The sequence below is a fragment of the Synchiropus splendidus genome, chromosome 7 (assembly GCF_027744825.2).
Source record: "Synchiropus splendidus isolate RoL2022-P1 chromosome 7, RoL_Sspl_1.0, whole genome shotgun sequence".
NCBI classification, from domain to species: domain Eukaryota; kingdom Metazoa; phylum Chordata; class Actinopteri; order Syngnathiformes; family Callionymidae; genus Synchiropus; species Synchiropus splendidus.
The window spans coordinates 13,180,176-13,208,085 of NC_071340.1; the positions used below are offsets into that span (position 1 = coordinate 13,180,176).

General features: G+C 41.3%; 2 protein-coding genes across 5 annotated transcripts in view; one reads left to right on the top strand and one right to left on the bottom strand.

Annotated features, from left to right (window-relative positions):
- On the top strand, positions 1 to 5,010 carry gna14a (guanine nucleotide binding protein (G protein), alpha 14a). Its single transcript, XM_053869921.1, has 7 exons — positions 1 to 540; positions 2,597 to 2,781; positions 3,255 to 3,409; positions 3,483 to 3,611; positions 3,672 to 3,801; positions 3,865 to 4,018; positions 4,074 to 5,010. Exons 1-7 carry the CDS (start codon positions 417 to 419, stop codon positions 4,262 to 4,264), a joined length of 1,068 nt encoding a protein of 355 aa, XP_053725896.1. The 5' UTR covers positions 1 to 416; the 3' UTR covers positions 4,265 to 5,010.
- Positions 5,003 to 27,910, bottom strand: part of vps13a (vacuolar protein sorting 13 homolog A) — a 27,142-nt gene continuing 4,234 nt past the window's right edge. Inside the window, exons 13-76 of one of the 4 annotated variants that reach the window (XM_053869911.1) lie at positions 27,614 to 27,785; positions 26,904 to 26,966; positions 26,652 to 26,784; positions 26,374 to 26,468; positions 26,155 to 26,297; positions 25,846 to 26,047; positions 25,661 to 25,775; positions 25,096 to 25,232; positions 24,871 to 25,003; positions 24,666 to 24,783; positions 24,350 to 24,485; positions 24,164 to 24,272; positions 23,921 to 24,096; positions 23,628 to 23,784; positions 23,462 to 23,541; positions 23,325 to 23,384; positions 22,823 to 23,018; positions 22,624 to 22,740; positions 22,357 to 22,460; positions 22,116 to 22,283; positions 21,447 to 21,754; positions 21,212 to 21,359; positions 20,946 to 21,114; positions 20,737 to 20,858; positions 20,437 to 20,606; positions 20,095 to 20,351; positions 19,765 to 19,940; positions 19,543 to 19,686; positions 19,173 to 19,382; positions 18,957 to 19,100; positions 18,749 to 18,850; positions 18,524 to 18,676; positions 18,195 to 18,453; positions 17,912 to 18,072; positions 17,728 to 17,831; positions 17,210 to 17,516; positions 16,790 to 16,926; positions 16,413 to 16,707; positions 16,132 to 16,236; positions 15,914 to 16,060; positions 15,674 to 15,805; positions 15,454 to 15,587; positions 14,488 to 14,556; positions 13,479 to 13,611; positions 13,171 to 13,228; positions 12,603 to 12,774; positions 12,313 to 12,466; positions 12,066 to 12,212; positions 11,885 to 11,966; positions 11,732 to 11,801; positions 11,555 to 11,669; positions 11,362 to 11,475; positions 10,862 to 11,007; positions 10,704 to 10,785; positions 10,512 to 10,625; positions 10,232 to 10,307; positions 9,471 to 9,634; positions 9,334 to 9,379; positions 8,930 to 9,053; positions 7,836 to 7,950; positions 7,041 to 7,126; positions 6,836 to 6,959; positions 6,267 to 6,341; positions 5,003 to 6,177 (exon numbers count right to left, since the gene is read on the bottom strand). In XM_053869911.1, coding sequence (XP_053725886.1) covers positions 6,127 to 6,177; positions 6,267 to 6,341; positions 6,836 to 6,959; positions 7,041 to 7,126; positions 7,836 to 7,950; positions 8,930 to 9,053; positions 9,334 to 9,379; positions 9,471 to 9,634; positions 10,232 to 10,307; positions 10,512 to 10,625; positions 10,704 to 10,785; positions 10,862 to 11,007; positions 11,362 to 11,475; positions 11,555 to 11,669; positions 11,732 to 11,801; positions 11,885 to 11,966; positions 12,066 to 12,212; positions 12,313 to 12,466; positions 12,603 to 12,774; positions 13,171 to 13,228; positions 13,479 to 13,611; positions 14,488 to 14,556; positions 15,454 to 15,587; positions 15,674 to 15,805; positions 15,914 to 16,060; positions 16,132 to 16,236; positions 16,413 to 16,707; positions 16,790 to 16,926; positions 17,210 to 17,516; positions 17,728 to 17,831; positions 17,912 to 18,072; positions 18,195 to 18,453; positions 18,524 to 18,676; positions 18,749 to 18,850; positions 18,957 to 19,100; positions 19,173 to 19,382; positions 19,543 to 19,686; positions 19,765 to 19,940; positions 20,095 to 20,351; positions 20,437 to 20,606; positions 20,737 to 20,858; positions 20,946 to 21,114; positions 21,212 to 21,359; positions 21,447 to 21,754; positions 22,116 to 22,283; positions 22,357 to 22,460; positions 22,624 to 22,740; positions 22,823 to 23,018; positions 23,325 to 23,384; positions 23,462 to 23,541; positions 23,628 to 23,784; positions 23,921 to 24,096; positions 24,164 to 24,272; positions 24,350 to 24,485; positions 24,666 to 24,783; positions 24,871 to 25,003; positions 25,096 to 25,232; positions 25,661 to 25,775; positions 25,846 to 26,047; positions 26,155 to 26,297; positions 26,374 to 26,468; positions 26,652 to 26,784; positions 26,904 to 26,966; positions 27,614 to 27,785 — 8,815 coding nt within the window. In that variant the 3' untranslated portion in view covers positions 5,003 to 6,126. Of the gene's footprint in view, positions 6,178 to 6,266; positions 6,342 to 6,835; positions 6,960 to 7,040; positions 7,127 to 7,835; positions 7,951 to 8,929; positions 9,054 to 9,333; positions 9,380 to 9,470; positions 9,635 to 10,231; positions 10,308 to 10,511; positions 10,626 to 10,703; positions 10,786 to 10,861; positions 11,008 to 11,361; positions 11,476 to 11,554; positions 11,670 to 11,731; positions 11,802 to 11,884; positions 11,967 to 12,065; positions 12,213 to 12,312; positions 12,467 to 12,602; positions 12,775 to 13,170; positions 13,229 to 13,478; positions 13,612 to 14,487; positions 14,557 to 15,453; positions 15,588 to 15,673; positions 15,806 to 15,913; positions 16,061 to 16,131; positions 16,237 to 16,412; positions 16,708 to 16,789; positions 16,927 to 17,209; positions 17,517 to 17,727; positions 17,832 to 17,911; positions 18,073 to 18,194; positions 18,454 to 18,523; positions 18,677 to 18,748; positions 18,851 to 18,956; positions 19,101 to 19,172; positions 19,383 to 19,542; positions 19,687 to 19,764; positions 19,944 to 20,094; positions 20,352 to 20,436; positions 20,607 to 20,736; positions 20,859 to 20,945; positions 21,115 to 21,211; positions 21,360 to 21,446; positions 21,755 to 22,115; positions 22,284 to 22,356; positions 22,461 to 22,623; positions 22,741 to 22,822; positions 23,019 to 23,324; positions 23,385 to 23,461; positions 23,542 to 23,627; positions 23,785 to 23,920; positions 24,097 to 24,163; positions 24,273 to 24,349; positions 24,486 to 24,665; positions 24,784 to 24,870; positions 25,004 to 25,095; positions 25,233 to 25,660; positions 25,776 to 25,845; positions 26,048 to 26,154; positions 26,298 to 26,373; positions 26,469 to 26,651; positions 26,785 to 26,903; positions 26,967 to 27,613; positions 27,786 to 27,910 lie in introns of all 4 variants that reach the window. The other 3 variants (XM_053869910.1, XM_053869914.1, XM_053869912.1) reach the window with 3 other exon arrangements.

Here is a 27,910-nt window from a genome sequence, read left to right on the forward strand (position 1 = left end):
CGCTTAAACCGATATTATTTACAGTCCAGTTCACCACTGTGTTTTGGACTGCAGAAGGAAAGCAGATTCCCCATGCAAGCACTCGAATAGTCAAGCTCCTGGTGAAGCTTTAGCACATAACACTCGTCTACCTTGCTATTTATCGACATTTTCACCTGAATCACCTGAATCAGATGCAACTAATGGATGAGAACGTTTAGTGTATAGCTACTCTTAATTTCCATTTTGCAGCAGGTTTCCTGAACGTTCTAGCTAGAATTTGCAACTTGGCTCCACCCCTGTGACCTTATGGTGCCCATCAGTTCCACAACTTCTCATCCCAAAGTATTATGTTTCTCCTCCACTTAGTCCTTCAGAAGCCAGGACACAGAGCTATTCCACGGGTTTGATCAGTCTAAAAGAGTGAATCACGGTGGATGATGGCGGGATGCTGCCTGTCTGCAGAGGACAGAGAGAACCAGAGGATCAACGAGGAGATCGAGAAGCAGCTCCGCAAGGACAAGAAGGACTCTCGGCGGGAGCTCAAGTTGCTGCTGCTTGGTGAGAGCCCGGCAGAAAGTCCTCTGAACCTGAAGCTTCTCTGGCCAGATTAAGCTCAGTAGCAGCAAGTTAGATTATGCTTTTATTACTTCCGCCAAGATAGTTTTGTCGGTGATCAAAATAACTTGACGGAGTTGGACGCAATCTTCAGGAAATATGTGAAATGGGACAAGGAAGACGTGATCCAGATCACTGTCTGAAACTAGATCATTTCTCAGAATTCAAAATAACATTGGTAGACTGAGATCATTTTCAGCATTTGTGCAGGATAGACATTTGGATCCCACACACAAGTCGCCTCAAGTTATTCTGAAATAACTTCACTTTGAAGTTGTTACATAGTGCAACTACTCATTCATTCACAGGCTAATGTTTAGACTTTTAATGCCAGGTTCAGATGTTGTTCAGAAATCCCTTTTGGCAAGTGCAGCATTTCAACTATTGTGCTGTATCTGTATTATCGGGATGGAATCAATTCAAAAACACCTTTGTGGGTTATTTACCTGCGCACGGTCTCTCTTGTTGACTTGAATGGAGGATGAGTGGGAGTAATGAAGACTCATCTTCGACTGCAGTCATTTTGACTTTTCTCCAGGAGCTGCAAGATGAAGCTCACGAATTAGTACTAGTAGTAAAAAAAAAAAAAAAACATGTTACCTGTGATTTCTTTTAACCTTGACTGTCCCACATCAAGAGAGTTTTAAAAAAAAGATCATAAATATTATTGACACACAGTAACTTTTGGTGTGTTTTGTTTGGTTTGATGTTTTGCATGCTAAACTGTCATTCAATAATAAACTGTAGTAAAACACTAACCGCCACAAACTAGCAGCATAGCTAGCTCGAACTTAGCTTCCTGCATATTGAGAGCAATTAAAGGTTGTAAAGTGCCTAACATGCAAACGAGTACATTCGAAGTGAATCGAATTTATGCCAGATATGACCACAAGTTCATTCCAGAGACACTTTTCTTTTTCTGTTTTAGTTATAGCGATTCTCCGTCCGTAAAAACGATACAACGTCAACTGTGGAAACGGATGCAGCCGAAACATTTACTCCACTTTCTCTACTCCAGTTCACTGTACTTCGACTAGAGACGACAACTTAGACTCTGAACGTTTAGAAGACTAAAGTCGACAACAATAACACTGCATGTATGCAGATTTAAATTTGCCTCCCTCTCCGACTCTTCCTGTCTGACTTGAAGAAACCTTGACTTGTAAACGCGGAGCATTCAAATGCTGAAGTCTTGACTGAGCATCTGCCTCTAAGATGCACACGCTCGAGTTTTCATGATGCAAAACACCACGAAAACACACATTTGTTTAACAAACACGCAGCAGCAGGCGAGTCGCAGCATCGCCGCGTCGAATCGCTCTTGAATTATTTGTGGTGTCCAGGAACGCCAATAATTCTTAACCGTAGGGCCGAAGCCCATAGTTGGGCCGCGAGCGCCTCCTAGAGTTTTTTGTTTTCCATATATGGCGGCAGTGGTGCGTCGTTGACTTGACAGATGTAAATACTTGTGTTACTTCCATTTACACTTTACTTATATCTTCTTTAGAGTCTAATTTGACAACAATATACTGTATACATTTTTTCTATTTTAGGATATTTAGACTTTTTTTTATTCTATTTATTTTATTCTGAATTTTATTCATGACACGAACAGTTTTCTCCGTAGTTTCCATCAAGTGTATTTTTTTTTTATTTCTTTCTTCTTTAGTAAATTTGATGAAAATGACTTGCACCTGGTTCAGCTGCTGGTTGGATGTTTTGATGACAAACATGAAGCATGTTTTCATGTCGTTTCACTAGGTTTTGCTTTTTGTGTAAGTAGAATAAACATGGTTATTAAACACAAATGGAATCAAGAGTAATGAATCAGATCTATACCTTGAATGGGCCCCGGGGACGTTAGTTCTGGGAAAGGCGGCCCCAAGATCAAAAAAAGTTAAAAGGGTTCTTCCGCTTGACTTATTTAAACCTGGACTCACTAAGTCTTTAAGTGAGCTTAGTCCAGACTGAACTGACTCAGAGCTGCCGGCGTCAACAGGAACTGGTGAGAGTGGGAAAAGCACCTTCATCAAACAGATGAGAATCATCCATGGAGGAGGCTACAGTGATGAGGACAAGAGAAGCTACGCCAAGCTTGTCTTCCAGAACATCTACACGTCGATGCAGACCATGATCCGAGCCATGGAGGCTCTCAGCATCTCCTTCTCTAAATCTGAGAACCAGGTGAGAGTCCCTCCTCGTGTTACAAACACAATAAAACTGCTATTTGAGTGGAACTACATTGTTTTTTTTCTGCATCTATAACGTTAAGTTGGAACGTCTGGTGAGTTTAGAGATTACAGATCTACACCTACTGGTGATGAACAGTCGTGCCACATCCGCACATGACACGTCAGCAGCAGTTCTGACACTACAGTCTCTGGTTTATTTTTATTTTCTGCACACTTGCTACAACCTCTTAACTCCTCAGCCAATGGTTTTAACCAACTCTGGAAAAATACTTTATTTTTATGTCTAGATACGGTATTAGCTGAAAGAAAATGTTCATATATTTTAGTCTGATGTGATAACAAGAATGTAACACATGGAAAGAGTGAAACCAACACATTTTGTTTGTGCATTACAATGGAATACATGCATTATAAATACGTGAATTTCATAAAGGTCATATATGCTCCATGTCTCCATCTGTTAAGGGTCCTGCTAACTCACTACTCGAAGTGGAGGTGGATAAAATTGAGGAGTTAAATCCAGATCACGCCGTTTCCATTGGAAATCTGTGGAAAGACGACGGGATTCAGGAATGCTACGACCGTCGCCGCGAGTACCAGCTGTCTGACTCCACTAAATAGTGAGTCAAGAAAACACTGGAGCCGGTCAACTTGACGCCTCCTCATGTTGCTCTTTTCCTTACCCTCCAAAAGCTACCTGAGCGAGCTGGACCGGATTTCCCAGCCCTCTTACCTTCCTGATCTGCAGGACATCCTCAGGGTCCGAGTGCCGACCACCGGGATCATCGAATACCCCTTCGACATGGAGAACGTCATCTTCAGGTGCAGGCTATAAACATGAGATTTGATGTCGCCCACAATGACCACGCTGTTCCTGAACAGGATGGTGGATGTGGGAGGTCAGAGGTCAGAGCGGCGGAAGTGGATCCACTGTTTCGAGAACGTCACCTCCATCATCTTCCTGGTGGCTCTGAGCGAGTACGACCAGGTCCTGGCCGAATGCGACAACGAGGTGAGACATAAGCACGGCAGTAGGTCCAATACGAGTCAGCTCAAGTCTCTTTGACGCGCTCAGAACCGGATGGAGGAGAGCATGGCCTTGTTCAAGACCATCATCACCTACTCCTGGTTCCAGCGTTCCTCTGTCATCCTCTTCCTTAACAAGACCGACATCCTGCAGGAGAAGATTCTCTACTCGCACGTCGCCGATTACTTCCCCGAATTCACAGGTGAGACCACAGTGAGAGTTGTGTAGTAGAGCAATCGTCTGACACTTGGGTGCAGGGCCGCGTGAGGACGCCACAGCTGCTCAAGAATTCATTCTCAAAATGTACCAAGAGCAAAATCCCGACAAGGAGAAGACGATATATCCTCACTTCACCTGCGCCACCGACACGGAAAACATCCGCTTCGTCTTTGTGGCAGTGAAAGACACGATCCTGAAACAAAACCTGAAGGAATTCAATCTGGTGTGACAAGAGGGTGGAGGGATACAATCTGAGCACGAAATGGATTAAATACTGTTGCTTTAACTGATGTTTACCAGATTTATTTTATCTATTTATTTGTAGCCTTTTAAGATTTAGTAAGCTAAGCTGCTCAAGAGCTATGGTTTGGTTGTTTCTCAGAACCTTTGGGATGTCCCCAAAATCTCAAATACGAACTCCATATACACCTTTAAACATCTCTAAAATGTAAAATGAAATGTTTCCGCCAACACTTATAATCAGTCAGAAGCAATTTAATATAATGAAAAGAAATGTAGGAACCATAAATGTGTTTAGAATGTATTAGAGAGGATTGACATAAACATTCATTCATTCAAACACGGCTGCAGGGGCAGACTGAGTTGTAATGTTGACATGAATCTGCGTGTTTTGAGTCAGCTGCAGCACGGCAGCACTGGGAATGCTGCTTTTACAGCATTTTTTGTTTTGTACATTTCCAACATCAAGTTGTTCTCCTGGACATGGATTGTTAATATCCACAAGTTGAGTACTCTGAGTTGTCAACTTTATATCAAGAGTGTCAAGCTCAATTTACTACAAAAGGAACTCATTCCACTAGTGGACTAAACTCCACCTTCCATTGGCTTTTGGAACCTGAAGCATTTAACATTAATTCCATCATATCTCTCCTCTGGCCCTCCACCACCTATACTTCCACTCTTTAAGCTGAAATCGAAGCATGGCTTATGTTGATGTTCAATAAAAAAAGTTGAAAGCCCAATCACTTTTTTTTTTCTCTGAGCCAAACTTTAAGCACCACACACCAATGTCTCAGACAGTAGTGTCTGTCGCCAAGGCAGAAAAGATGAGAGTCAGCGCCTCTAATATATTAAAGAATTAACTAAAAGCCAAGGTTTTATTAGGGGAGCAACAAAATGGGGGACGTCGGAACGACACAATTTGGCGTCAAGACATCATAATACGGAACCAAGCGAGGTGTATCGGTATGCCGCTTGAGAGCGGAAACAACACACGAAGGCAGTAACCTTCACATGAGAAACATTTTATTTTAAACTAGACAGCTTAAAAATAACATTTTAAGCCACTGCGCTCAGCATCTCACTTCCCCAAAAGAGAATATTGCAAACATTATTAGTTAGCTTTTCCATCAAACTAAGAACTTATATATTATACGAGCGTAAACAGCGACTGCAAATATTCAGCATTTCCTTTCTTTATCATCCGCGTTGCATGATATTCTTCTCAATATAGTTGCATATATGTAGTATAAAAACATAAAAATTACATCTGCATTGCCGAACATTAACAGAGAACCTCTCAGGGTGTATGTGGATAGTGATATACACAGGGAAGATTAATTTACAGTCGATTAATTGGCCACAGTATAAAAATAGCATGCGTCTCTAGGTGACGAACTGAACAGTCTTCTGGCACAAACATTTAAAAAGGTACAGTGAGAAGCAACAGAGTAAAAAAAGTGTCGTGGCACAGTAACAACAGTCAGATGATATTTCAGTTTCCCGCTATTATTGATTAAACGTCTCTGTATTATTCTGCAACCAAAGTGAAATGACGGACGAAACACGTGACTGTTAGCTCTTTCTGTTTGGCATCAGTGTCTGTGACTTAAAAAAACCCATTAAAATCAAGCGAGCGGGTTTGTGAGTGCAACTGAAGAGAGTCAAGTTCCTCTTGTAAACTTGTTAGCATGCAGACGTACAGAGCTCAGGCGTGAAGACACAAAGACCTTGCATACACACACACAAACACACACATACAGGTGCTCAAACAAAGGCACTGATGCACACAATCGTCTTGTGTTGTTTTTGTTACTTTTGTGGCGCGTCGCTCCTCCTCCTCCTCGTGGCTCAGTATTTCGGAAGACTGTCTCTGGCATCCTCCAGTTTGGAAAGAACCCACTGGAAGGGAAATGCAAGACTGTGCTTGTCACCGACCAACTAACATTTCAGACGCACAATCACGTTGAGCAACTGCTGGGAGGTCTCACCTTGGCGATCTCCGGAGTTTTAAAGTTGATGATCTTGCCAAACTCTTTGGCATGGAAGACAGATTTGACTCTTTCCTGTAGAGCAGATGACACACACGTAGGCCACTACATTTTGGACTTCCTATCAGGAGCTCATACACTATGACCAGTAGGACTGGTTCTTCCCACTCGCCCCCGGGCACCAGCAAAAATGGCTGCTATTACCCACAGCTTAAGACAAACAGACAAATGCAGTGTTTGTGCGATCTAAAGAAGGAGGAGAGGGAGGAAGTGAGTAGAATGAGAAGGATTAAAAGGAGTATAAGAAGAAGAAAGAAGGAGGAGGAGGAGGTGCTAGAGAATGAGAAAAATAAGGAGAAGAATGAGGAGAAATACAAGAATGAGAAGAAGAAAAATAAGCATGAAAGAAGAGAAAAGAATACTGTAGAAAGATGAAGAATGACAAGATGTTGAATGAGAAGGAGGAGAGAAGAAGAACCCTCACAATGTCTGTTCAGTTGCCTTTATCCATTGATATTATTTATCACACATCTACCTTGATTTTAGTTGGTTGGTTGAGTCTGCTGTACCTTTGCTTCAATGCGCAGTCGGCGGTCCTCCACGATGGTCGGATCCTTGGTGAACTCTTCAAACAGATACTGCCACTCGCAGGTCAGCTGACCAAATGTCCCTTTTGTTACAAAGAATATTCCTCTGCAGACACAGGATTATTTTATCAAGGCATTGAAGATTGGATCAGTATTCCCTTCAGAAAACAAGGACGGAAACACTGACCTCTTGGTGATCATGAGGAAGTCCGACTCGTTGACTTTAGCATGAGCGAAATAGCGGTACTTAGCAAAACGTCCGTTCTCAATTTTCTGCAAGAAGAAAGATGAAAAACATGCGACATCTCAATTCCAACTGACACCGGTGATGTCAAATTGAAGCTGAAAACAACAGCTGTGCTCCTGTCACTCTGTGACTCACCCAGACTGTCTACAAACTCAACTTTGTTCTCACTTGAACACAGATGCAACAGGTGGTTTAATGAGGAGGGAAGGAGGATGAAGAAACAAAGACTTAAACCAAGATGACCATGTGACCATTTATTGAAATGAGACAGGTGAAATGCGGCAGTGATGAGACAAAACATGATGGAGAAAGAATATTACAGAACAAAAAAATAAGAGAAAGAAAGATAATAAAAAAGCAATAGCTCATTCTTCAGCAACTCTGTTTCTGTTACTACTCTACACTGGTCACTACTAGCTGCTCTCCTCATCCTCTGAGTCCCTTCTAGTCCTCTGACTGAAGGCCAAACACCTCTGTGGACATGACAAGAGAGAGAGTCCAGATCAGCTGGAGACACATCTGCTCGCTACCAGTTAACTACTGTGACAGACACACACAGATTCAGCATGATGTTTATTCTGCCTGTTTACTGATGAGCGCCTTGCTGACTCACTCAATCCCATGAGCAACTAACCAGCCACAAAGTATACTCCACTTGAAACTGTACTTCAGCCATCATAACACTTCAGACAGACAGATGATATCTATCGATCAGACAAAAAAGGTCTTTCATACCTGAAGCATCTGACTGCCGACGCCCTCCCTCTCCTTATATGGGCGTATGACGCCGTCCTCATGGATGAAGCGAGGCGGGCGCAGAGATCTAATATCCTGCGAAGTTTCCGCTGCCCTAAAACAGACATTGTAATTTAAACCACCAAAGTAAATCTGTAGCGAATGGGCGTGGTGTCTAGTCTAATGGATGACATCCTGACTCTGTCTGTGACGTGACGTGACGTGTTTGCTGAACACAAGAACATTGTCGCCGACCTGATGGAAGACTGAGCCTTTCTACTACTACTAACTGAGGAGAGAACGAACCAAAAAGGCTGCAGTTCTGACGGCAGGCGGTCATTACATTAGGGCATCACTCTGGATTAAGTGTTACTGGTCTTCCAACAGGTGTCCAAGACAAGAACTACCGTAATTTCTAGACTATAGAGCTCACTGGAATATTAGCCGCATCCACTAAATTTAAGAAGGAAAATAGCTCTTGTTTATACATAAGCTGCAGCTGTCTATAAGACACAGGTGCAGTGGTGCTGTAGAAAGGTCAGTAGTTCACCCGTCTTAAAAACGCTTTTCAAAACCAGTTTTGAAAACGGGCTTCGGCATCGAGACTGACTCATGAAACAAACTGGGCAATGTTCTGAACTTGAATCATGAACTCCTCACATCTTTTATGCACATTCAAGTGCATGTTTTTGCCTGTGTGCCTGAAGCTCCTACACCACAGCCAGTCTTAACAGCTGCTTATTGATTCCAGACCTACAGGAGATTGGCTCCGCGATTACACGGGTGAAAACAGCACATTTTGAGCGCTTTAAAGATAAATAAAAAGCCTCTGATTTCATTACTTTCATCACCTCCGATTTCATCTGATTTCAGTCAGTAAAAATCCACACCCAGGGTTCAGACCGCGAGAAAAAAGTAGAAACTTATTGTCCAGAAATTACGGTATATGATAAACTTTACTATTTGTTTCTGCTAGATAATGTTATGATAGGAAAGGACTATCTACCAGAATAAAGGTAGCGCTTCTACAGGATGATAAATGTTTTGTAATACAATAAACCTCCTAACTTGCACACTATCAAAACAGAACCAACCTTTTGATCCCTAGGAAGGTGCTGCTGGCCATGTCTATGATTCCTCCGGTGGGTCTGGCGACAGCACCAACCAGGCCTTGACCAACCCCTTTGAAAAATCCTGCTGCTCCCTCCTTTTGTGCTCCTGCAACACAGTAGTCAAATGTTACACTTAACCATGAAGTACAAAACTGCAGAAACACTAAACTCTCTCCTTCTTGTTTGATGGACATATTCCATCACTGTGTTCAGCACGCAGATGATAATCTTGGAGTAAAATTACAAAACTATTTTTGACTGGCTTTTCATCTTGAAAGTGGTTTAAGATACTGTTGTTGCTGTGGAACTGGGGACCAACAGTAACTGTAATAGCAAGACTCTGGAGTGTTTTATATGGGAAATCATAAATCAACTCCACTGCATACCTTTTATGGGTTTTGTGACGATCCCTGTGATCCCACTAAGAAATCCCTGAAAAAAATGATAAAGCAACATTACAATTTCAGAAAACATTTTTTCACACAGAAACACTTGTCAGTGTATCAGACACTTAGAGACGTACAGACACAAGCCCCTTGCCGCCTCTCGCCAGCCCTTCTTTCAGGCCGCTTGGCTGTTTGTTCATGGTTTCCTGCCTCCTCATCTGGTACTCCTCGTCCATCGTGATGGCAGCAACACCCTTGGCCATGGCACCGGTGATCCTGGAGGCGGCACCAGCAATGCCACCTAACACAAAACGTGAGTGTTATCTGAAGACACCAGACTTTGTAGTTAACTTTTTAGCAGCAACTACAGTGGAATTTTCAATGTAAAACAACACCTGTAGATTGAAGCCCAACGAAGTTAAATCAGTCCAAAGATATATGTGCTGGCAGATCAAAAAGTGACTTTCCTTCTATAAATTATTAATTCTTCATAATTATATTTGGAGTTTGTTTTTCTGAAGTTGATATCAACTTTTTCTGCTTGATGAAACCAAAGAACTTGAATATTAGCAGTTGTGTTTTCTATTCCAAAACAGTGAAATCAGTGGACAAGATTCCTGGGTGACTGGAAAACTTGAGGTGTCATCGTAGCCCAGCTCAACTGTCAAAGAATGCTTTCGCCTGAGAGCCATATTTTGTGAAAAACAACTACATTAATAAATTATTTATTCTGAAGTTATTTAACATGGCAAATTACTTGTCAATCACCCTTCATGTAATAAACTTTTGGGACGCAAGCATGACGAACCACTTTTAAAGTTTGACTAAGAGTCACAAATATTTTCACTTTAGATACAGATGTGACTCATTTCATATGTACAACATGTTCCTTACTCACCTACAGCTCCACCGACCAAGGCTTTCACACCAAGAGCCATTCCCTCCACAAACTCCTCTGGCCCCTGTATTGCGCCCTAAAAAAACATATCATCATAACACATACATTATATTAGATACAAAAGCACATAGACAGAGTAACTAGATTCAGATGACAGCAGACAGATAACAGAGACTAATCTGAAAAATGTAACTAATATTCAATATTCCCAAACATGCCCATATAGTTTTCAAGAAATACAGTGTATTTTTCACGTTATATTCCGATATTCTCCGCATACCTGGTAGGGTTCATAGAAAAAAGCCTCCACTCCCTCAGAAAGTCCTCGGATGAGTCCAAAGGGGTTTCCGAGTACGTCGAGGCCCAACACCAGCACGTACATTTGTTTAATAGCCTACAATCGGGATCACAACATCATCAGATATCACTGTGATCATAAATCTCATGCTTTGGTTTTGCACACGGACGTCACCTGTTTGGAATAATGTCCGATGACTTCCCACTGCAGCTGCTGTGTGGTACAAAACTGGAAGGTCATCTCAAAAAATGCCAACCTACAGAACAGGAGCATGAATTATTGGTTGAACAACAAAGAGCGTTTTCGTATGCCGCCTTTAAATTACTGCATACTTGAAGACCACATCCTGCACGTCGGTGAGCGTGGCTCCGATGCTCTTCAGCAACAGATTGAGGGACTGGACCGGAATGAGCTCTGCATCCCTTTTCTTCTTCTGACCATCTTCTCCTCCAGAACTCAGAGAGAAACTCAGGTGTAGCTGCAAATATACACAGGATTACTTGGTACAATCAAAGATCCAATTCAGACCAACTACAGCACCTTTCAGACAAAAGACTTGTGGCATGATGAACAGTTTTGGAAGTCAATATTGATTATTATTGGCAGGATCACGGGAAATGAAGTTATATACAAAGAAACTAACACAGGGTCCTTTAAAACAATAGATGGCATAAGTCAGAAGTGTATAGGATTCTTAAGCTTTAGTCAAAACTGAATTTATACTCTCACATTAATACCTCTACTAGAACACCCAGAAGAAGACACTTTTTCAGTGTAGGCACAGACATATAGTCATTAAAACAGGCAAAAGGGAATGAGTGAAATCAGAAACCTTGATGGGAGAAATGTGGAAGTACTCATAGAGGCTTATTGGAGACGTGTCAGCAGCTGAAACGTAATCCATGTCCTTTTTTAAATGCTCAATGTCTTTTTCAAAAAGTTCCACCTGCAAAAAAAGCAGGATGGAAAAGTGTTCACATCGCAAACGATAAATAAACACATAAGTCATTGAGCTAAAGTGTCACCTCTTGCTCTGAGGTCACGATGCTGCCGTTCTCTTGGGAGACGAGGTCCAAGATGGCATAGAGAAATCCCAGGTCAAGTTTTAGGTCCATTTCTTGAATCAACACTTTAAAGTACCTAAGGGACAAAGTCACAAATAAGTATCAAGTAGTTTTCTTTCGAGCCTTTAAAAGAATTACTTGATGCGGCAGATGTCCGAGTGTCCTGCTGTCCGGGTTACAATGCTGATGTCGGTTAGAGGCTTTGGCTCTGGAAGTAAAAATACAAAGTCAAATAAAGAAAATAACAAAAAACACAATGAAGAGTTCTAGTGATGCAGCTTGGAAAGATACCTGAATCCATGGCAACAGATTTTGGCGGTTTCACAGGGTAAAAAACATAGGGAAAGATGGCACCGGGCAGCTGGTTCTGAATCTGTGATCAGCCCAACGAGAGACCAAATGTGAATGTTGAGTCAAAAGTCGTGGAAACAAATAGTGATTTCTGTAAGCAACACTGGAAAAATGTCTGTACCTGTATGTGATGTATCTGGACTCGGTAGGCACGCTGCCGTTGAGACACACTGTACTCCACTTTCACACCAGGTATGAAATGCCTTCTGAGGGGAGCATCCACTGGCTGATACATTCGCATCTCACTGCCACTTGGAGTGAAGCACACCTGTGGATAGGGGAGACATTACTCCTGCGCAACTATACGGTGGTTGTTAACCAAGTGAAAGGGACAAAATAAAAGAATAGCAGAGCTTAATGTATCTCACCCGGAAATGGTTTTCCAGATCCAGAATGGCATTATCAACGGGCTCAGTGATAATGTATTCTTGGTAGCTGGTTTCCAGCATCTCTGCCTCTTCCAGGGTGACAGCTTTCCAACGAGTCTTCTTCTTGGGCTTGTACTCCCACACCACATCAGAGCTGCGACCAGCCATATGAGATATGCCCACATGTTTAGTTAAGTTAAGGAAAACAAAGTTTCATTGTGTTTGTTCATAGTTGTGAGCATTAACCTCAAACATTTATATATATATTTATATATATATAACATGCAAACCTTGTGATGCCAATGAACGAGACCTCCTGACCACTCGTGTTATTAACCAGAGACACGCCGACATTCTGTAGCGACAGGATGGTTTCCTGCTCTGCCAGCTGGGCCTTTTCACTCTCGCACAACACCTTATACATTTGTTGCTCCTCTGTAAACAGCACGACACGCTGCAGACCTGTGTAACCACAGAGACAAGACACCTTGAAATGAATTGTTTGGATATATAATGTTAATAGGAGTTTTGTCATAACTTTATACTTAACACGGGTCTAAAACACAACCATGCAAAGAGGACAAAATTTGAGGTCAAAGGTTAAGGGCCAAATAATCTTTCTAATTATTAAACATTTTATATAATATTATATTGTAGCATTATAATACATAATTACATAATGGTATAATTCAATTTGCCGTTCCATCTGCATCAATATTTTGGAAGTTTCCAGACCAATTGTTGACATGGATCATCTGAGCTTGCTAGAAACCAGCTCATCATATAGCAAAGCTTGAGCATTGTTGTCCATGAGGGTCACATTTTTGAGTGCAAGTTAAATCTGGCTAAAATGCTTACCTTCAAAAAAGGAGACAACAAACAATTTCCCCTCGTTGTTCATGTCTTCTCGTAGGTCCTATTAGAGTAAGAGAAGAAAGAATCATTCGTTATTATTATGACCAAAAGGTCCCTTCAATAATTCAACCATTGATTGAGCGGATTTGGTCACACATCAGGAGCACCGGTGAATGAGCATCTATAAATCGTCTCAACTGAAAATCCTTTAGCACATACAAATCTCTGACTGGTGACAGCGCTCAGTGCTGTACATTGAACATGTGCCAGTATTTAGCAGCCTAACCTAATGGATAAAAAAAAACAAGTACCTCTTCACATCTTAATTTCCCACTGTAACTTCCACACTTCCAGCAGAGCTCACGTGACCCAGTTGGCTCAGTCCAGGTGTAGTAAACAGCTTTTCCAGCCTCCAGCTCTTCCTGCTCAGCCTCCTTCTGAGAGCTACATGAACACAAAACACACCCATAAAAAGTGTTTTTAAAGAATGACAATTAAAAAAAAAAGTCTTCATGGGTCCCAACCACCAAAACATTGTTACCATGGCAACCTTGAAACAGTTAAAGCACAAGGACAACCGACAGAACAAATAGAAGAAAGTCAATAAACTCCAAAGCACCTAGCTGAACAGCTGAGATCAAGTTTGTACATATAACTTGAGACAAACATGGTTCTTGACGACAAACAGCAGACAAAGACAAAATGAATGACTGAGAAGAGAAACCTTTATCTACAGACGGATGGTGATGGAAAAATAGGAATATGAGTCGAAGCAATAGTACTTGAGGAAGCAGCAGGTGTGACTCTGTTGGGAGAAGCCCAATCAGTCAGTAGCAACCAAAACCAACACGTCTACGAGTAAAGATGGTTCAACATTGAACAGGAATTCACAAGAACATAGTCAGATGAGTTCATAGTTGAAAAAGTTTAACCTGCTCCTTTCAATTTTGACTCATAAATATTGAGTTCATTAGATAAACGTTCTCTTATATTTACAGCAGTTGTGTTGCTGAAGATGTAATGTATAGTGTAGTTGAAACAGAATCGAGGAGCAGATTACACAAAGACAAACCAGAACCTAATGTGGTGCGGTCACTTACTGAGACCTGAACTCTTTTCCTGATCACACTCTGAACTCGTTATTATTTTTGGGAACATGTTGAGGTAGAGTGACACTCCACCACTAGGTGGTAGTGTTGGCCGTCCCACTCTTGACATTTTCTTCAGTTCATTTGTGATTTATTTTAATATTATTATATTGTTATCTTTGCTCTCCAGGAGTTCAGGGTGCATCAGAAGAGTTTTTTTGTATTTTTCTACCTGTCCTCCTCCGTTGAGAAGGAGAGGTCGAGCAGCTCGTCAGCCACCCAATTGGAGTCTGTCCGTGCGCTGCATGACCCACAACACAAAAACATAACGGTTCTTGTCAGCACAAAAAAGAAAAAACAAAGTTCAGAACTCTGCAGTTGCTTGGTCTTTGAACAGAATCCTTGAAATACACTCCATGCACACAGATCGCACTCCCTTCTGTGAACAACAGCACATTTTCACAGATGAAATCTGGAGGTGAACAATTGCAAGTCCAGCAAAGCTTCAGCACACACATTTTTGTGGTTCATTTGATACAGCCTTCATTCACTTTTTTAAATACCAATATAATCATTCTAACCACGTATCCCGATAAATATGTGCTGTTCTATATGTATAATAAATTGACAAGATGAGACGAAGACCACCTGAGTTACAGTGTGTATTTCAGTCATTTACCACGTCAACAGCAGCTGCTTTATCTTTGGTTGGGGTTGAAGACAGTCGAGGACAAGTTCAAATTCTCATGTTTAAAAGAAGGCGTGCGATCGAACAATGCATTTCTACATGCTAGCTAAACATCAAAGATGTGACATGAGCACCATGTTTTCTTCAGAACCTGCCTGCCGTTTGGCACTGCAGATACTCAACACCTGCACAAAACAGTCAGTGAATTCGAACACCTTCCTAGCAGGACTAGAATACGTCATATTTCTATGAAGGAGTCAGCAGTTGATAGTCCAGCACTGGCCTGCTACCAAGAGACTGGAGACTAATCACATTATTTAGCCTAAAAACTAATTCAAATGCTTGCTGTAGGGAAAGATTTTATTTACGGTGAAGATGTATGACATTTCTAAGATAGCCATAGACGATAAGTCAATACAAAAAAATGCAAACACAAAGAAAGGAGACAGTTTAAGTGATGAATATTAAACATTAAGATATGACCACATCCCCCCTCTAATCTTTCCTCACCTTTGATGAAACTGCACGGTCAGATTTTCAGTGTGGTTGATGAGGAGGAAGGGAGCTGCACCATCAATGTAATCAGTGAACCGGATGGTGGCTGAGTGATCCGATAAATTCACATCGACAATAATTCCACCGAGCTGGAATGAGAAACAGTAGTCAGGCAAGAGATTACGACTGCTGCTTCCACTTTAACATGAATTATGAATTAGCCTTGAGAACTTACCGAGTTGTCCAAGTGCAACAACAAGCAGTTTTCAGGACGTGTGAAGTCGATAGTTCGGGGAGGTGATAAACAACCTTCCACTTTGATTTTCAGACGCTTGGTGTCATTTTCAGGCCAGAAAGGAATGGCCGACTGAAGACAAACGCAAACAAAAATTAAACCACAAACAAACTTAGGAAAAAAAATCTTCTTTCCAAAGTTCAGAGGTGCAAATTTGAGCATGGGCAAAAATCAAGTGACCTGTTCTGGTTGAGCCTCGGTCCAATTCTCCTGTCCTGCCTCACAAACGAAGATCGTATGCTTGGTACTGTTGACCAGCATGTAAAATGGCACAAATGTGACAATGCGTGTCAAACTGAAACTGCTTGCATCGATCTTCACGCCGACCTGGTTTGAAAATATTAAGCAATAACAATTAGGAAAAGCACTTGTACTTACTGATAATGTCAGAAGCTCACCAAGTAGTCTTTGTATCTGCCTTTACATTTCACATCGCCATGACTACCAACTGTGTCCAGAGAGAAGTCATCTGAAAGTTCACTATCTGAAATCATAAGACGGACCTGTGGAAACACAAGACTGGCGGTTACTCAAAATTTAAACACTGAAATCCACCTACTACCGATGCAAGCTATGAAAAATAGTATGAGAGTATGAAAATGTTTTTTTTTTAAATGTATAACATAAAGCTTCCAGCCCTGAATGTTAAATTGTGACCTTAGTACTTGTCATGTTTTACCTTATTGTTCTTGAAAAAGTAGCGAGGTTTGAAAGAAAAGAGCAGAGGCATGTCATAGTCTGGAGGGTGCTTGCGATGAATATCGTCAGCTTTGTACTGGAGCAAGCGGTTTGTCTTGTTCACCATCCAGTACGGAGAGTGAATCGCAACAACAGTTTGGCCCTGGTCATATTTAACGTGCACTGCGATGTCCAACTCTGCCCTTTTCTTCTCTGTGCCTTCAACATCCTCCTCCTCCGCCTCCCGAAGCGACTGGAAGACGATGAACGTTATCTCCTCCTGATCACTGTGGAGACTGAAACAGGAAGGATGCATGCACTTCAGCGATACAGTCATGATGAGAGAGGTAGCAACACACAACATAGTCCAAGGCAGACCTGTAGTTTGCTGACCAATCCTGGGCAAGGTAGTTGAGTAGACGCAGGCAGAGACTTGACTGGTTGATGACTGCAGTGTGGAACTGAGCTGAGTGGCCTGGATCCAACGTGGCCTCAGGAGCAGTCACCCCACTGTCCTGTTGATCAGAGTGCCAGAATTATTACTATTATTATTCTTATAATGATATTTACGTAACATCTTAAATGCCTTCTAGTGAGGCACAAACGTTTAAAGCGTTATTATTGTTATCACAGCAGAAACTCTACATGAAATATGGTCACATAATAAGGTCCATACAGTATAATGCAACATCACTACATAATAATGATTACATGGGAAGCATGGTGTGGAAATTTATGGCATCTTTTCCAAATATATCAAACGAGTATTTGATGCAACACTGAATACATATGATGTACCTTTAATTCGTAGGCAATAGGGTAAGGCAGCAAATTGCGCAGCAGGACAGAAGGCCACAAGTGCAGCACAAATGGAACATCGAAGTTATCGCCAACACCTCCAGTGTCTTTGAATGTCACAGTATCCCTCGCTGGCACTATGTTGATTGTCAGCACACCTCCTTCTTCCCCGCTATAGCGACACGTCTGTTGGAGACGAGCCTCAGGTGGCAAGCTGTCGATATCTTCATAACTGAAGCCCTCTGAACACTCATACTGCTGATCATTGGCACTATCCTCAAATACTGGCTGAAGGCGCAGGTCAGATCTGAGCAGGTGGACAAGAAGAGAGGCATGAGGACAAGCGGTATCGTTTTCTGGTCTGCTTTTCCCAGATAAGAGGAACAAGAACGACAGTATAAAATTTCATTCACCCTAAAACAAAACAAATACAAGAGAATACAAAAAATATCAAATAATCAAGTCCAGAAAGGACTCTTTACAAAATAAGCAAGGCTTCAGAAGCCTTGTACTCTCACCTGTAGGAGTCGAGTGGCACACAGAACTCCTCAGTGGGAAGAGCTGTCCCCAAACATGTTGACTCTTCAAAAACTTTGAATGGGATTGTGAAATGATTGATGATCTAAACAATTAGAACAATAATCACGGTCAAATTGAACATCATTTGAGAGTACATTGACATGATTCATGAATGCGATGTACCTGGAATGGAGAGCGAATCTTGACGTACTTGCTCCCCTCAACAGAGTAAATCTGACAAACGAGGAAGCGGGTGACACCAGAGTCTTTGTGTGCGACACTGTACATGCCACGACCCACTTTGATCAACGGAATGATGCTAGTTGAGGTGTGGCCAGCTGGAGCTGAGGGGACACAGAAAGATCATGTTCCTTCCCCCAAAAGATATTCAAACTGGAATCAGTACAGGCTCGGTGGTGGTCCTTGTCTGGATCATTCCAAGTCTATGGACAAAGTAAAGCCTCACCAGGTTGGATGTAGTAGTCTTTTCCACTCAAGGAGATCATGGCAGAGAACTGATCAGCCTCTGTTGCGGTGAAATAATCCATCCCAAGGGTTTGCCCGTCCTGTAATTCCACTGTGTGGTCATGACTTTGCTGGCCCATGGGTCGAAACATCTCACTGTAGCGGACGAACACTGGCAGGCCAAGGCGGTTTTTAACCACAAAAGGAGCTTCATCCTTCTGAAAAGCATCTGATGTTTGTTTGGCAGCTTCAGCAAAAGCCTGAAAAAAAGGTTCAACAGGAGTATGAGGGATGAGTCACAGCTTGCACAAATGTTTTTTTTTTCCTTACCGTTCCCAAATTACTCAGCATGGCTAGGCCACATTTGGAGAGAGTGACATTCAACTGGTCTTTACTGCTGATGACAATGACAGTCTTGTAGTCTGGGACGTGACAGTCTACTTCATCTGAGTAGCCTGTGTACGTCACTGGTTTCTTCTTCATCTGTTTTATGATACATAAAAAAATTAAATACATGTCTGTGTGGAATATTCAAAATATATTATGTGTAATTACATTGAATTCCAATGTCCAGGGTCTAAAACCATCTCTTGTCTCATCTTCTAGGGGCTCTAGTAGCGGTTCCCAAACTCCCATCACCTCATTGAAATAGTGAACCTAAACAAAACACACATATTGAAATAAAAATACACAAAAAGGTTGGATTAGAATCAGTTTATGACTGTATTAATGAAGATAAAATAGTTTAAATAAAGAATGCTACCTCCAAGTTAAGTTCACTGTGCAAGCGAATAAGAGTGGACCAGTTTTTGACATCTCCATGGAAGGAGGACTTTGCCAGGAGCATTGGAACGGTGCGGTGTCCCACTCCAGCCTCCAGAGTCACACAGATCGACTTGATACTGAGCTGTTAAAACGGCAGATTTCTTAGAGCAAAAGTTTGTCGCACAGACAAAAATGAATGCCAAAGATTAATCACCAGTAATGACTCTCCTTGTGGGCTCAAAGGGGTCAACGACTTTGTGTCTTCATCCCCTTCCTCTTCCAAGAACCAGAGTTTGAGCTCCTTCCAGCTTCGTTTCTCCCACAAATCGACTGGAACAGGGCTGTCATGCTCTTCCGGAGTTTCTGCTGTGGGAGTCAGTGCTGACTGGATTGTGATCACAGTATTAATGATGATTGGCGACACCTGGAACAAGATGGAGAGAACAGACACTTATAAACAACAATCTACACACCGTAAAAAATACTCAGATCAAATTTAGCTGATAAATATTCAGTTTCGATTCAGCTTAGAATTACACACTGCATATAGGGCGTGATTTATGTGCGTCCTTATAAACACTCACCTTCAGTGTTAAGGCATTGATGGAGACCTCCATACTCTGGGGGGAGCCAGGGGGCTGAGTGCTCTGGAAAAAAACCTGGCACGGCTGAAGAACGGTGGTCACATTGTTGGCTCTCTTCTCTCTCAAAAATGGACAAGCAGCAACCTAAAAAAGGCAATAAAGTAGTTGACTTTTTCTGGTGTTGCACGTTAAGTTACTACTGCATCTTTATCAAATAATAACCTTAAGGTCTTTGATGGCAGCTGTCATTTGAGACCCCTCTGGACCGGTTTTTATAACAAGCTCACACTGAGTGGTCATCACCAGGGCCGGGGCGTCGGCACGTGTTAAGTCAGCCACAAACACGATCTCTGGATTCCGAACCAACACATTCATTTCGGTCTTTGAAACAGGGGTAGCTGCTGAGAGAGGAGTACAAGTGCAACAAAAATGAAAAATTATTCAAATTAATCTTGCACAACAGGGTCATTAATGATGTCGAAAAAAGTCTCATTTTAAGACAGAGACAGTACATTTAACAGAAAATAAACTGAATTAAAACTTTAAACTCACTCGTTTCTTTAGATGTGGTGGAGGAGTTGATGTTCTTCTTCTCTCCTGTTCCACTGCTGCTCTTTGGCTGAGGACCCTGTGAGAAACCCTGTTGCGTGGCCTTCAAGAAGATGTCTGCCACAGTCAGCAGGAACTCCATGCTGGCACACAGATACACATCCTGCACCAGTGTGTCCAGAGTTGTGCCATCGAATCCCTGACGGTAGTTCACCTCCACCATCATGTTCTGTTCAGCACCAGGTCGCATTGCTATCATCCTGCCGAGCACAGATTCATGTGTTTCACTTATCCAAGCACACATGATGAACTTTTAAGTAGTAGCTTCTATTCCTAAGGAAATACCTTGGGGTGACCATCTTTATTTTGGTTCGCTTGTCGTCGAGTAGGCATTCTGCCAGCCGGACGGAGGCCTTCATGGAGCTGTCGGAATACATGTGGACGGAGGTGGAGATGGTACCGAGGGTAAACTCGGCCAGCTTCAGTTGCTCATCGCGCGAGTCCAGTTGCTGTAACTACAAAACTGATTCGATCAACACATTGTAAAAAATATCAGATTTCTTTTGCTAATCTATTTCACCTCCCTCAAGTCATTCCATTTCCCAGTTAAATAGTAACGTATATTGAAATGTCATAAATCATTACCTCATTCCCAGGTATAAACAGGACCAGACTCATCGAGTCAAACTTGAAGTCCAATTTGAGTGTGCTCTTTAACTTGCTGTTTTTCTGGTTCTCCACAACAGCCGCTGTCACCACAGTGTTACCTACAAGGTGAAAATAAATAACACTTTTGTGACACAGGCCAACAAGACAAAAGCATTTATGCACTGTTAGACTGATGGCCATCTTACTACTCGCAGGTCCAGTTGTTCCAGAACCCTGGGACTCTTTGTTGGACACTGTATCTGATGGGTCTACAACAGGTTGAGGCGACACAGGTACAAGGTCATCAGACTTCTCAGACAAGTTTTCACTGAGAGTCCTCAGCACCACTGTCAGGTCATCCTGGCTGAGAATCAACTGTTGAGAGAAGCAAGACGTGGCTGTTAGAAAGTCAAATCTCCAAATTAAAATAGTTTAAATTAAATGTTCAAACAACCATGATACGCTAACTCACAGTCATGGGCTTCAGATGAGCAGTGATCTCTATATCAGGTATACTGTGGTACCAGTTGGCTGAGAGGTTTCTCTGAACTTCCAAGTCTAGACTGACAGGTTTTAAAAGCTGTGTTTCTCCAACAAACCTCTCATTAATGAACGTTGTTCTGAGAATCACAAAACATGGAGATTATTTATTGAGAATAGTCCTGATATCTAAGACCTTGTCTCTTTGAGACGAGGGTTTAACTTGCCTGTACATCTTTAGGTCTGTCAGACGCACAATCATGATGTCAACAACAGGTGGAATTGTTACATCGCTCTTACAAGGCTGCTTGGCAAAATGATTTTTTACAGACAGCAACCCAAGATCGGCAACAATGACGTTGTTTGAGGAGGACGACTGGGGAAGGAAGATGACGGGGGCATTGAAGTGGACGTTCAGAGCGATACGTGTGCTCCTCTCCGCCAGCTCCTTCACTCCTGATGCTGCCTTCTCTGCAGCCTGAACTGTAACTTCAGCAAGAGCTTCTTTAGCCTCCTGGAAGTTATTCACAAACGCCTGTGGAAAAAAAGGGAGATAAAGGTGAGTGGCAGGAAGTTGTAGCTCAATTATGAAGAATTACAAAACTTAAAATGCACAGCTATATTACAACATTATTACAGTGATTTAAACAGATGTACCGAATGTACATCAACAACAATAAACCAAAGACAGAAATTGGCAAAATGGTTGTTTTTTGCCTTAAATAATGGCTCACAGATAACTGCAAGACAACTGAAATGCAAGGTTAAGGTCAAGTTTATTTATAAAGCACATTTCTTCCACATGGTGCAGACCAAAGTTGACAAAGTAACAGTAAGAAAAAAAACAACTTGATTACAATATAAAAAACTCAAAAATGAATTTAAAAAAATCTTACCAGAATGGATGATAGAAACTTGTTTAAAAAGATGACCTGAATACAGCCAACATTTAGTTTAATGAAGGTGTCAACGTTGGACATGTCCATATATGCATCTCCCTCTGTAGCATCTGTGTAGTTCACCATTTGGAAGGCAAACACTTCTTTGTCATCGATAGACACAGCCTGAAAACACATACGCACTTTAGAATTCCAATACATTAAAATGAAGTTTCACAATAAGAGTGAGTTGGCGCACCTTCTTGTACAAGGCGTCTTTATCACAGTCAAAGATAACAATGTTCTTCAAGTTCGCCAGAACCTTCATGTCTTTCTTCCTGAACAAAACTTCAGACACGAGACCTGGATAGAAAGATGATGTTAATCTGAGCAATTTAAAAGCACATTCTAAAAACAAAAAGTTTTTTAACCAGTTGTGAAAGACGTGTAGAATAACACACACTGGTTACACTCCACAGTCCTACAATAAATCAAACAAAGATGAATAAACAGATATAAATTTCACCTTCAATTCTAGTTTCAGAAATCCTTGCCTTTTCTCCACGGATAAAAATCTTCAGACAACGGAGATCAGCTCGGATGTGCATGTTAACCACATCCGTTGTCTTGGAACTCTTGGATGCTACACAAACAAGGAAAGCCACAGAGGCACAATAAGTGCAAAGTAGCATCAACTGAAATCACATTCACTTATTTTATAATACATTTTTTCTTTGTAACTGCTGTTTCCTCTTTCTTTCCTCCCTTGTCCCCCTCAGATTCATCTTCCTCTTGAATAGTGGGGAGCTCATCTTGTGCGGTTTCTTTCTTCTCTGACGGTGGTAGAAGGTTGTTCAGGAAGTTCATGGTGTTCAGAAGAGCCTCGGTGTGTAAATGCACATCCAGAGAAGAGAAGGTCACCTGTAAGAAAATGTGGTGTGATCAAGGTATGTACAAATTTGAGAGGCTGAAAAAGTTGTCAGTTTAATTAAGATAATTCTGACTTTATATTTTTGCTGAGAAAAAGAGATGAAATTACAAATGTTGAAGATGCAACTTCAAATACCCATCATAGAATGAGTCAACTAAAATCAATAGCTAAACTATGTTCATTACATTAAGACCATTTTTACATCTGCACCTAAGAGAAAAAAGATTATTAAAACATGCTCATGAGGCATAAAAGGTGTCATGGCTTTCATTGAATATATACTGTATTTTCCTCACCTTGATCAGCTGCTCTGTATTATTGTGCAGAGACTTGAACTCAGGACCGCTTTTGTCAGCCTAAAAAAACAAAAACATTTAGCGAAAAACTGCATGAGCACAAATTGAGCAAAAATTGGAGAAAAGAATCACATTACTTTTATGTACTCCAGAGTGAGAAGATCAACCTCAGTGTTGTCTAAAGTGGTAATCAGCTGAACCTGCTTCTCTTCAGAATCTACAGTTGGAGTGGAATCACAAACAACTGGAGTCAATGACAGACAAATCCATAAATGGAAAAAAATACTGCAAGTCAATACTGACCCATGTACTCAGGACACTTGAGGCAGATCTCTTTCAGGTAGGTGGATGATGTCATGTCAAATGTGTGCAATTTCAGTTGGGTGCCCAAACCTTCAATGTCCAAGTGCAGCACCGTGATTTCGTGACCGTCAGACAGGCGACACAGTTGGATGGAAAACTGGAGAAATGACAACGGAAAAGAAATATACATGATTAAACTAAAAATGTCCATTAAGTGCTATATTTAATCTGGGCTATGTCTTTAAAACTATTTAAGAATAGGTTAAAGTGACAAGATCTCATTCATCTCATACCTCACTGATTTCAAACGTCAGGATGAGGTCCGTCATGTTCTTTTGGGTATCTTCTTTGAGCAAATTTTTGGTTTTATGCAAGTCAGCATATCGAAGTGGCATGGGATTGTCTGGGAAAAATGGCCGATCACCAATAGGAGAACTGGGTGCATCAAAGAAAAGGTCCTCCTCAGAGCCTGATGCAAATCAGAACAACGGTCATTATAAACAATAATATGTAAAGGGAAAACAAAGGTGTTTTACCCAGAGATGTGATGCTGAGTGTCTCACAAGACTCAAAAATCATAGAGGAGCGCTGGTCAATGTTTGCTGGTCTTCTGGGGGTGAGTTGTGGGGTGAATGACTGCCTATGCTGCAGGACAAATGACGAAAATAAACATGAGTTGAGTCACAACTGTCTGTTATTGTCGACTAAACGGTCTTACTTACCTTTGACGGACCAGAGGGGCGAGCTGCAGCTTTGCTCTCTGGGAGGGGAATGCTGTCGACCAGCTCAAGAACACTTCGAAGTTTAACATCAGATATACGAAGGGAAAGGAGAGGTAGCTCTCCAGAAATCTTGTACCTGGCAATGTCCAGAAGAAGGAAAGTTCCAAGGTCACACAAGCAAATACTAATTTGAGTATCAAAAGGGCTGTAAATACTGGCTTTTGTGGTCACAATGTCTGAAGTGCTACCATCTATTTTTAATGAAGGGAATAACTGCTTGATGCTCACTTACTTATGTATTGATAGATTCACTTACTTTGCCATACGAGAATCTTTGACGACCATAGCCCTGCTGAACACAACTTTTAAATCCACAGGCTCCAAGATATGAAGAGGAGACTGCTTCTGTTTTCGAGCCATTTTCCAATTGCCATCTATCACATATGTAATAAATGAGCATTAGATTAAGGCCATAAATGTGTACTTGAATGGTCAAAAGTGAAAGTTGAATTATTTGTCACCTGGTTTGCTGTAGAGGAACTGTAGGCAGCTCAGCTGAATGTCAAAGCTGTCATATGCTCTGGACATGATGTCTTCAATATTGCTGGAGCCAGCTGACAGCTGCGGCAGATGCTTCCTGCTTTGACTGGACATCTAAGAAAGAAAAACACAAGTGTTTCAAATCCTAAATGAATTGCATTTATTTGTTGTATGCACCAAACTTTGACATGTGTATCTTCTCTAACCTGAAAGTGTCCCAGATCCAGCAACAGAATATTTTGAGAGCAATCATAGAAGCCGGTCTGTGGAATGATGACGTACGAGGCCATCAAGTTCACATTCAGGTCCAGAGTTTTCTGAGTCTCGATCACATACATCAGTCCTATAAAAAAGAAAAGGGTAAATTCCCATTTATCTCACTGCAATGACAGACAGGTCCACTTAAGTAGTGTCACTGAGAAAGGCTTATTTTTCTAGGCTTATTAATATTTGGAAGTGGAATGCCATGGCTCGATGCAAGACAAGTTCAAGTTGTCTCAATATATTTTACTGAAATATGTTCATTTTGCAATTGCCGGGCGTCATATTTATAACAACAGAAACTAATGTTACTCAAAGTAAATGTGTATAAGAACAAACACATTTTTTTCAGTCATCTGTAGTAAAATTAAAAATAATCTCCAGTACCCTCTAAAAGGGGGTGATTTTAAAGGGGAAACAGTTCCAGTAAAATGCAACGTAAACATCAGGAGCTACACTGACGAAGTCTCCATGAAACTGGTACCCATTAGAACACGTTTTTGCACTGACCAGTGGCAGTGCGATCTCGAAACTGCTCCAGTTTCATCAGAGTGGCGTTGGTGAGCTCATCCAGCTGCAGATCATCAGGAGGCATGAAGAATGCAGACAGGCTGTTGACAGTAACCTGAACAGATACACAATCATGAATGCACATGTCGGGTCAAAGCTTGAGTTTAACATGAAGCCCGACTCACAGCATCATAGATTATTTCCAGGGGCTGTGATTCCACATGGAGGCGCTGGTTAGCACTTTCGTCCAAAGGATTGGTCTCAAATAGAATACTTAATAGAGGAGTTCCAGTTCCTGTTGCAGCTTTTCGAGATGACAGGAGTGTAGGAGCAGGATGCCTGTTGGCCTTTCCAGTGACCTCAAACAAAGTGAGCTCGGCTGTAATTCTGATAAGGAGAATACGAAAGTGTAGATATAGGTAAATATAGATACAAGTAAAAATATACAAAAGTACTCTGACAACTCCTTTATTAGTTTCAAAATAAACAAGTACCTGACAGCTTGGGCTCCTGGTCTCTGCGTCAGGGTGGATGTTAGTTCTCCCACAGTCAACTTTATGATCTCATTTATGTCCTTGCTGTCCTTAATCGACACAGATAGCTTCTCCATGTGGAAGTTCACCTTCATGTCTTCAAACTAAGTAAAAAGGGCCTTGATCAACAAATGCAATGATATGTGAAATTCTAATGCTTGATGTCTGAAAGTGTCTCACATCTTTAGGCAGGTTGGGATTGGCAGCAGTCTCACTGTATCCGATGGCAGTGTAGAGTTTGGCTTTCTCAGCAGGAGTTAAAAAATCATCAAATCCTTAAGGAAAATGAACACAATGCACACTTAAAAAACAGTTATCAGACACAGACAAGGTATCAAATGAAGTCAAGCCGTGATGGATTTCCCTTGTACAGAACACGATATTAAGACTCAGATGACATGAATGATTTCTGCATCAACAATGATATATGTAAACAAGCATGTATTCATATGTCCAACCTCCAGACTTCACTTCAGTTGCTTGTGGTTCAGCCTCTCCTCCCCAGTTCCACATCCAGCTCAGCCATCCTTGAGACTCCTCTTCTTCCATCTTGAGTCCAGGACGGTAGATACGTAGACCTGCCTTGCTCGCCTAAACATAAATATGATAAATATAATAACAAAAATATACTTAAAAAATAGGCTAGTGGTGTTCATTTTATAACTGAATTTATTTAAATGAATTCCTAGGATATAGAACAGACATCTTACCTCAACCTCAGCTTGCTGTCTGGCCAAAGTGATGTTAAAAATGTCTAAGGTCCTCTCAGGCTCCTGTCAAAAGAAAGACAAGGAAACTTCACAATCGTGCCATCTTAATAAAGAAATACTTGTGAACAACTTTTGTTATTTTTACGTCAAACAAAAATGGCAACGATAAAAAAAAACAGATATCATCTGAAAATGGACAATGCCTGAATAACCCTCAAAAACTAAATAACTTTTATTAATACTAATCAATAGACTCTTTCCATGATCCTTGTTTCTTCTTTAATTTTGCTAGTTTTGTTTTTTTCTTGATGTTCTTACTATATTCAGTTAAATCAATAAGAAAAGGGAGGGAGATAACAAAAACAAAAATAGGGATATTTGTTCAGAATATGCTGACAGGTCTAACAGAAAAAAAACAAACATGCGACTAATTCAATTTTTTTAACCAAATAATTCAATTATCCCTTCCACACTCTTCCATTCTCATTGCCTATCATCAGTCATATGATTTCAATATGCTTTATGTACACTGTACTTACAAAAACAGGCTCAAGTCAAAATAAAAATCACTGAGATTAGAAGAAAATGCCGGTTAAAACTCATGTAGCAAAGTGTTACTGAGTAAATAACCAGCAGGCTACTAATACAAGCATCACAGGATCCAACATTGAAAGACTTATGGAGCAAATATTAGGCATCAGCAGTCTAACCTGAAGGTCCTTCAGAAGCTGCTCGCTGGGTTTTTTTGAGGTGATTTTGGCCTTGTAGAGCTCCCTGTACTGTTTCACCATTTGCCTGTGGCGACGTATGTGATGCCAGGACCACATGTGGAGTCGAGGCTTTACATCTACCTCCAATATACCTGTGATTACATACTTCCACCTGGATACAGCAAAATGGTCAAAGTGAGGCGGAGAAAAGACATCATGTACACATATGCTGTATATTAAGAAGACAACTGTATGATTCAGTGACCTATTTTTGAACATATTTGGTCAGGTGTCGAC